We start from the raw sequence: 9585 nt of genomic DNA on the forward strand, positions 1-9585 counted from the left end.
CCCCTTGTAGCCCTCTCACAGGAGCCTTTAACCATTCGTGGCCAAAAACAAAGGAAATGGGCAAGAGTTACTGCTCTGCTTATCAGAAAGTGTCTCCTAGAGTCTTGTCTCCTAAATCATTTTTCTGGCCCCTTTATAGTAATTCTTTCTTTATTCACATTTCTTGGCCTATTGAACGCTATAATCAAATCCTCCCTCAATTTTCTTTTTTCTGAAGTATATAAAACTACATTTTCTTCAGCCTTTTTTTTAAAAAATGATAATTATCTTGTTTATTTGTATTTGGAAAATCTAATGAGATTGTGGGACTCGAGGGACATTGTTCCAGCTAATGATTAAGAACTCTCCAGACAATAGGGGCTTCTTAGACAATGGGTGAATTTCCAGGATGTCCGGCCCCCTTCCGAGAAGGAGGGAGATAAACAAAATGTAAAAAAGGTATCTGTCAAAGAACCAATCAGGAAGCCTGGGACAGGTTCCCTCTCTGGTCCGAACAGAGGCTAAGAACCTATCATTAAAAATCACAATTGAATCCACACTTTGCATAACAGGAAATTGAGACCTATAAAAGTACATGTTCACGCCCTGGGGGGGTTCCTTCTCCGGCCTCCTGCGTGAGGACCAAGGAACCCCGGTGCACCGGCCTTCAATAAACCTCTTGCGTTTTGCATCAGCTTCCGACTCTTGTTGTTTCCTGGGCGAGTCGAAACTCCTAGGAGACCGCGAAGGTCTAACATTTGGGGGCTCGTCCGGGATTCCACTCGCCCCGGACCACGAGAACATCGGGAGTTGGAGGTACCAGGTAAGCTCGAGCTTGATTGTCTGTTTGTCCCTTGTTCTTTGTGGGCCATTATCGGAGGAAGGCCGTAAGAATCGGCTTATTGTGGAATCTGTATCGGACCTCTGGCTAGGCAGACGTGCTAATAGCCGGCGTCCATGAGCCCTAGGGGACGCCCTGGTGGCTCATCTGGAAGGAGAGGCAAACTCTGTTTCCCCTTCACTCGGTTTCGGCAGTTCCCTTTGTGATAACCGCCATCTGAAGAGGTTTCGGTTTTGAAGCGAGCTCGCGGTGGCCCATACGTATATGTGTTTCGTGGAGTTTTAACTGTTTCTGTATTGTGGTCTATTCTTCTTCTCTGACGGACGACAATGGGACAAGCTATGACGACTCCTCTTTCCCTTACCCTAAGCCATTGGACCGAAGGTCGGGCCAGAGCCCATAATTTTTCGGTAGAGGTGAAGAAAGGAAAGTGGCAGACTTTGTGTGCCTCTGAATGGCCAACATTTCAGATAGGATGGCCCCCTGAAGGATCCTTTTTATTAGACAAGATTAGGTTGCTGAAGTCTAAGATATTTAATATAGGACCCCACGGACATCCAGACCAAGTACCATATGTCTTGGTCTGGGAAGATTTAATTCTCTCCCCACCTCCGTGGGTCCGACCCTTTGTTTCCTCAACAGGTACGTCCGCGCACACATCAGCAGCGTCGGAGATATTAGCCCTAAAGAAAAACCCCAACACGGAAAAGCTACCCGGCGCCCCAGATCCACCGAAAGCGATTTATCCTGACCCGCAGTCCGATTTGCTTCTTTTGGATTCCCCACCCCCTTATCCTCCGGCCCCAAATCCCCTACCACCTAGAGGTCCCCCAGCTCCACTGCCCTCGGCACCAAGGGGACCATCCATGATGGAAGAAGAAAGGGTCCCTCAGCGGGCACTAGGAGCCGGAGGGCTATCTCCCCGGACTCCACTGCCCTACCTCTTAGAGAATATGGCCCCCCCGATGGCCAAGGGAATAGACCTCTCCAATATTGGCCCTTTTCCTCTGCAGATCTTTATAATTGGAAAATGCATAACCCAACTTTTTCCGAAAATCCACAGGCCCTTACCGCTTTAATAGAATCTCTTGTTTTCTCCCACCAGCCCACATGGGATGATTGTCAGCAGCTGCTTCAGACTCTCCTAACGACTGAGGAGAGGCAACGGGTTCTTTTAGAAGCCAAAAAAAATGTATTAGGCGCCAATGGGCAACCTACCCAGCTGCCTAACGAGATTGATGCTGGTTTCCCACTCGTCAGGCCAAACTGGGATTTCAATGCCCCGGAAGGTAGGGAGCGCCTGAAAATGTATCGCCAGGCTCTGGTGGCGGGTCTCCATGGAGCGGCCAGACGGCCCACTAATTTGGCTAAGGTAAGGGAAGTAACTCAGGGGCCCCAGGAATCGCCAACTGTGTTCCTGGAACGTTTAATGGAAGCCTTTAGACGCTTTACCCCTTATGATCCAACTTCGGAGGAACATAGGGCTACTATAGCAATGGCTTTCATAGATCAAGCGGCCCCTGATATTAAGGAGAAATTACAGAGGCTAGATGGCTTGCAGGGATTTTCGCTTCAGAAGTTAGTAAAAGAGGCAGATAAAGTATATAACAAAAGAGAAACAGAGGAAGAGAAGGAAGAAAGAAAGCAGAAAGAGCAGGAAGCCCATGAAATAAGACGGGATAAGAGACAGGAGAGGAATTTAAGTAAGATACTGGCCACTGCGGTTGGAGGAAGAAATATAGGGGATAGAAATAGGCAGGAAGGGCGAACGGCAGACAGAAGGCGGCCATTAGACAAGGACCAATGTGCCTACTGTAAAGAAAAAGGACATTGGGCGAGAGAATGCCCTAAGAAAAAGAATGGAGGAAGGCCAACCAGAAACAAAATCTTAACATTGGAAGAAGAAGACTAGGAAAGTCAGGGCTCGAACCCTCTCCCCGAGCCCCGGGTAACTCTTAAAGTGGAGGGGGAACCTGTTCAATTTTTGGTAGATACCGGAGCCCAGCACTCTGTCCTTCTCCACTCAAAAGGTCCTATCTCAGCTAAAAGGTCATGGGTACAAGGAGCCACTGGGAATAAACAATATTCATGGACCACACGAAGGACAGTAGATCTTGGGATTGGACGAGTAACCCATTCATTTTTGATTATTCCGGAATGCCCCTATCCTTTGCTGGGAAGAGACTTGCTCTCCAAAGTGGGGGCTCAAATCCACTTCCAACCGGAAGGTCCCACCATAACTGACAGTAAGGGAAGATTACTCCAAATATTGACTATGAGATTGGAAGATGAATATAAATTATATGAAAAACCTTCATCTCCATGAGTTAATGTCACAGACTGGATAACTCGGTTCCCGCAAGCCTGGACAGAAACCGCCGGTATGGGGATGGCTAAAAATCGGCCCCCAGTACTAGTGGAACTCAAGGCAACTGCCACCCCAATAACGGTTCGTCAATACCCCATGAGTAAGGAAGCCAAAGACGGCATCCGTCCTCACATACAGAGGTTGCTGGAATTGGGTATTCTGGTAAGATGTCAATCCGCGTGGAATACCCCTCTCCTGCCAGTTAAGAAACCGGGAACTAATGATTATCGACCAGTACAAGACCTGCGTGAGGTAAATAAACGAGTGGCGGACCTCCACCCCACAGTACCAAATCCTTATAATCTCTTAAGCACTCTTCCGCCCCAACATACATGGTATACTGTTTTGGACCTTAAGGATGCTTTTTTCTGCCTAAGACTTTCTCCCCTCAGCCAGCCCTACTTTGCCTTCAAATGGAAGGACCCAGCATCAGGGATATCTGGCCAACTGACATGGACTCGTTTACCTCAGGGATTTAAGAACTCCCCTACCATCTTCGATGAAGCTCTTCATCAGGATTTAGCGTCATATAGAGAATCAAATCCACAGGTAACGCTACTTCAATATGTTGATGACACCTTATTAGCTGCTGAAACCCAGGAAGATTGTATCAAGGGAACTGAAAAACTGTTAACAGAGCTCGGAACCCTGGGATATAGAGCCTCAGCCAAGAAAGCACAAATATGCCAACAACAGGTCAGTTACCTGGGGTACCTGTTAAAAGGGGGACAAAGATGGCTCACGGAGAGCAGAAAGGATACGGTGGCCCAAATTCCGGCTCCCAAAAACGCCAGGCAGGTTAGAGAATTTTTGGGGACGGCTGGATTCTGTAGACTATGGATTCCAGGGTTTGCTGAGCTGGCGGCCCCATTGTACCCCCTAACCAAAAACAGCACTCCTTTCGTTTGGGGCGAAAAGGAACAACGGGCTTTTGACCAAATCAAACGAGCTTTACTTTCAGCTCCAGCCCTAGGACTGCCAGATGTAACCAAACCTTTTCATTTATATGTGGCCGAAAATAAGGGCATTGCAAAAGGAGTATTGACTCAGAAATTGGGTCCCTGGAATCGCCCAGTTGCTTATTTGTCAAAAAAAATTGGACCCTGTGGCATCAGGATGGCCCACCTGTTTAAAGATAATCGCTGCAGTAGCCGCCCTGGTCAAAGATGCTGACAAACTAACTTTAGGACAAAATCTAACGATAACAGCTCCTCATGCCCTGGAGAATGTAATCCGTCAACCACCGGGTAGGTGGCTAACTAATACCAGGATGACCCATTACCAAACCCTGTTGCTAAACTCAGATCGCATCAAGTTTGCTCCAGCCACAGGACTCAATCCAGCTACCTTGCTACCTGATCCCGATTTAGAAGGCTCCACCATCATCCATGATTGTCAGGAAGTGTTGGCTGCAGCACACGGTAGTAGACCTGATCTGACGGACCTACCCCTTCCTGATGCTGATTTTACTTGGTTTACTGATGGGAGCAGTTTCCTGGAAGGAGGTAAGCGTCAAGCTGGAGCAGCCGTGGTAGACGGAAAACAAGTCATCTGGGCAGCTGCGCTACCACAAGGGACCTCAGCCCAACGAGCTGAATTAATTGCCATGACAAGGGCATTGGAGATGGCAGAGAATAAAAAGGTAAACATCTACACGGACAGTAGATATGCATTTGCTACCGCTCATATCCACGGTGCCATCTACCAACAGAGAGGGTTGCTAACCTCAAGTGGCAGAGAAATTAAAAACAAAGACGAAATTGTGGCTCTATTGGCTGCACTCATGCTTCCCACTAAAGTTAGCATCATTCACTGCCCTGGACACCAGAAAGACAATACCCCAATAACCAGGGGTAATAATATGGCTGACCAAGTGGCCCGAGAAATAGCATCGGGAGAAGTCATTTTAGGACTGTCAGATAAAGTTCCTGAAAAACCAGGCCGCGACGAGGAAATCATCCCGGCCACAACAAAAGGAACTTTGTCCCCTCAGCAAGCAGAATCCACGTTACAACAGATTCATAGATGGACACATCTGGGGACTAAAAAAATGATATCCCTGTTACATAAAACCGGGTACGGAACCCCTGGATTGACGAAATTAGCTGAACAGATTGTACAGGAATGTGTTCCATGTCAACAGGTAAATGCTCACAAGGGAAAACTTGAAATTGGAAAAAGGCTCAGGGGAGACCGCCCAGGAACTTACTGGGAGGTGGACTTTACCGAAGTACGTCCTGGAAGGTACGGTAATAAATACCTTTTAGTTTTTGTAGACACTTTTTCAGGATGGATAGAAGCCTTCCCAACGAAGAAAGAAACAGCTGCTGTGGTAGCCGAAAAGATCCTAGAAGAAATTTTTCCTCGATTTGGGGCGCCAAAGGTAATAGGGTCCGACAATGGTCCGGCCTTCGTCGCCCAGGTAAGTCAGGATGTGGCCAGATATTTGGGGACTGATTGGAAATTACATTGTGCGTATAGACCCCAGAGTTCAGGTCAGGTAGAAAGAATGAATAGAACTCTAAAAGAGACCCTAACTAAATTGTCCTTGGAGACTGGCGGTACAGATTGGACGGTGCTCCTTCCTTTAGCCCTGTTTCGGGTTAGGAATACACCTTCCCGGTACGATCTTACTCCTTTTGAGGTGCTATACGGGGCCCCACCTCCCCTTCTCACCTTAGGAGAAGAAATAAAACCAGACTGTCAAAATAACACTGACTTGTATGCTAGGCTATTGGGACTCCAACTGGTCCAAAAGGAGATATGGTCCCAACTCGCCGAGGCCTACCAACCGGGAACACCGGGAGAAACTCATCTTTTCCAAGTCGGAGACTCCGTATACGTCCGTCGGCATCGAACCCAGACGTTGGAACCTCGATGGAAAGGACCATACACCGTCCTCCTCACCACCCCAACGGCCATAAAAGTGGATGGCATCGCTGCCTGGATTCATGCTTCACACGTGAAAGCTGCACCAGCGACGGCATCATCAGGACGGCGGGCCCAAAGAACCGACAACCCGCTCAAACTCAAGCTTGTACGAACCTAAGACTTATAATTTTGATTTTACTGCCTTTACTGACTGTAAGTGATTTTAGCCCTCACCTGCCCCAACGTCTAACTTGGCAGGTAATTTCTCAAACTGGAGATGTAACCTGGTCCATTAGCCATACTGCACCTCCCTGGACCTGGTGGCCAGACCTTTTTCCTGATGTCTGTAAACTGGCCATAGGAGCTCCCTATTGGGATCTAGAGGGTTATTATGATCAGCATAATGCTCCGTCCGAACTTCTAACTAGAGCTGATTACTCTGGAGAGGGTTGTAAAAATCAGGTCCGAAGAAGTTGGCTCAGAACCCTCTCCTTCTATGTATGCCCCGGGTTCCATCGCCCCCGATCCCTGAATTATAAATGTGGGGGAACCGAAAATTTTTATTGCCAAAACTGGGGATCTGAAACCACAGGAGATACTTATTGGAGACCCACCTCAACTTGGGATTTTATTACAGTAACAACCAACTATACTCATACTTCTTATAGGGGTCCCCAATCTGTCGCCCCCGAATGTTCAGGATGGTGCCACCCCCTGAAAATTTCCTTTAGTAATCCTGGAAAAAGAGATAAAGAATGGATAAATGGCCATTCATGGGGCATTAGATTTTACAAGAATGGATATGATTTGGGAATATTGATGACCCTTAAGCTAAAAATTGAGACTCCCGCTCCTGTGTCGATAGGCCCAAACCCTGTACTTGGCCCCCCCCCCCCCGTTACCCCCAGCCCCTAAAAATAATGGGACCTCTGGGCTGAAAGAGACAACGATTAAGCCCGGAACCCCCCAGGATAGAATGCTTTCTTTGGTGCAGGCAGCTTTTACGGTCCTTAATGCTACAAACCCGGAGGCTACAAAATCATGTTGGCTTTGTTATGCTGCCCCTCCCCCTTACTATGATGCTATAGGATATAGTTCTAATTATACTAATGTCAGCTCCCCGGACCATTGTCGATGGAAACAGGAAGGGAACAGTAAATTAACTCTGTCTTCGGTTTTTGGAAATGGTACTTGTGTAGGAGCACCTCCCCAGTCCCATCGACACCTTTGTCATGATTTTAGCCTCCCTTCAGGCTCGGGATATCTTGTACCTCCCCAAGATGGATGGTGGGCATGTAACACGGGGCTAACCCCTTGTGTTTCTCTGGAAGTTCTCAACACTTCAGCTGATTTTTGTGTACTAGTGCAATTAGTTCCTAGACTTATCTATCATTCGGATTCATCCTTTCTAGATGAATACGAGGGAAGAAAAAGATGGAAAAGAGAACCTATAACCCTCATGTTGGCCATGCTCCTAGGACTAGGAATAACTGCTGGGATAGGAACAGGAACCACAGCCCTCATACAACAACCCCAGTATTATGCAAGTTTAAGACAGGCTGTAGACATCGATCTTCGAGCATTAGAAAGTTCCATAACTCAACTAAAGGAATCACTCACCTCACTTTCAGAAGTGGTGTTGCAGAATAGAAGAGGCCTAGATTTGCTGTTTCTTAAGGAAGGGGGATTATGCGCCGCTCTAAAAGAAGAATGTTGCTTTTATATTGATCATTCAGGAACCATTACCAAAACCATGGATAAACTAAGGGAACGCTTAGATAAAAGGCAAAGGGAGAGAGAAAACGAAAAAGGATGGTTTCAATCATGGTTTGATAAGTCCCCCTGGTTTACCACCTTAATCTCTACTCTGTTGGGACCTCTTATTGTTTTATTGTTGATTTTAACTTTTGGACCATGTATTCTAAATCGCTTGATAACATTTATTAGAGAACGTATCAGTACTGTACAAGTTCTAATGCTAAGACAACAGTACCAAAGTTTACGAACAGAAGATTGAGATTCCATGATTGGAATCAATAGTCACAAGAAAAAGGGGGAAATGTGGGACTCGAGGGACACTGTTCCAGCTAATGATTAAGAACTCTCCAGACAATAGGGGCTTCTTAGACAATGGGTGAATTTCCAGGATGTCCGGCCCCCTTCCGAGAAGGAGGGAGATAAACAAAATGTAAAAAAGGTATCTGTCAAAGAACCAATCAGGAAGCCTGGGACAGGTTCCCTCTCTGGTCCGAACAGAGGCTAAGAACCTATCATTAAAAATCACAATTGAATCCACACTTTGCATAACAGGAAATTGAGACCTATAAAAGTACATGTTCACGCCCTGGGGGGGTTCCTTCTCCGGCCTCCTGCGTGAGGACCAAGGAACCCCGGTGCACCGGCCTTCAATAAACCTCTTGCGTTTTGCATCAGCTTCCGACTCTTGTTGTTTCCTGGGCGAGTCGAAACTCCTAGGAGACCGCGAAGGTCTAACATTATCACATATTTAAAAATCACATACTATCAAAAGATAAATAGTAGTAGTAATAGCTTCTGGAATATTTTTGCCCCTCATCCAACCAACGTTAGGTCCCTTACCCCTTTTCTTAGCAACTTTTATTAATTTCTTACGTGTCTATCCGAAGTTTTTTGTGGCAAAGGTACATGTGTATGTTTCAGAGGTTACTGTTGTCATGAATTCACAGAAGCCAGAGCCTGGAAAGCATTAAGTGGTCCTGAGCACCCCATTTCCAATGAGAGAGCGTAGCAGTGCTCAAACGGCTGGGTGTCCTATAATTCAACTCAATTCTGGCACTATCTACCTGTAGATAGCATCAGATCTCACATGTTAAGGGCCCACTCAGTCCAGCAGGAATGCACACACACACTTCAGGTGCCAGTCACCAAGTATATGTTGTCACCTGTGCTTCTGACCCTTGTGCCACAGATCAGAGGTTCCAACGATCCCCTTCTTAGCTTTAATTAATTTGCTCAAGTGACTCATAGAACTCACAGAAATATTCTATTAACTAGATTAACCGGTGTATTATAAAATGATAAAACTCAGCGACAGCCAGGTAGAAAACATGTATAGGATGAGGTATGGGGAGAAAGCATGGAAGCCCACTCTCCCCAATTCTCCATGTGCTCACCAACTGGGAAGCTCCCTGAACCCTGTCCTTGGGGGTTTATGGAGGCTTCAGTACACAGGTGTGACTGAATAACTCATTGGCCCTGGGCGATTGAGCTCAATCTTGAGTGGCTCTTCCCTGCCCTGAGGGCAAGGGGGTGGGACTGAAAGTTCCAACCTCTAGTCACAAGGTTGGCTCGCGACAGGCTGCCTGCTCCCATCCTTAGGTGCTTTTGGAAGATCACCTTGTTAACATAACAAAAGACACCATTATCATCTCATCACATAGGAAATCCCAAGGGTTTTAGAAACTCCGTGGCAGAAACTGGGACGCAGACCAAAAATATAATTCTTATTACTCCTAAATCACAGTTATCTAGGTAAATGTTTGTATCA

At 46.7% G+C, this 9585-nt stretch overlaps 2 protein-coding genes across 2 annotated transcripts; both read left to right on the forward strand.

Annotated features, from left to right (window-relative positions):
- Positions 1-304: 304 nt before the first annotated feature.
- LOC137206091 (uncharacterized) lies at positions 305-5912 on the forward strand. The gene is given in 4 exon segments (XM_067704690.1): positions 305-802; positions 1926-4277; positions 4279-5524; positions 5527-5912. Coding segments are annotated over 4 exon segments (3945 nt in total). The 5' UTR covers positions 305-574; the 3' UTR covers positions 5646-5912.
- Positions 1150-1919, forward strand: LOC137206093 (splicing factor 3A subunit 2-like). Its single transcript, XM_067704695.1, has one exon. The coding sequence runs from the start codon at positions 1150-1152 to the stop codon at positions 1897-1899; it is 750 nt and encodes a 249-aa protein (XP_067560796.1). The 3' UTR covers positions 1900-1919.
- Positions 5913-9585: the final 3673 nt, after the last annotated feature.

The sequence above is a fragment of the Pseudorca crassidens genome, chromosome 14 (assembly GCF_039906515.1).
Source record: "Pseudorca crassidens isolate mPseCra1 chromosome 14, mPseCra1.hap1, whole genome shotgun sequence".
Lineage (NCBI taxonomy): Eukaryota > Metazoa > Chordata > Mammalia > Artiodactyla > Delphinidae > Pseudorca > Pseudorca crassidens.

Bases quoted from the DNA above. Each gene is read 5' to 3' on its own strand.
- LOC137206093 (XM_067704695.1), top strand. From the start codon at position 1,150: ATGGGACAAGCTATGACGACTCCTCTTTCCCTTACCCTAAGCCATTGG.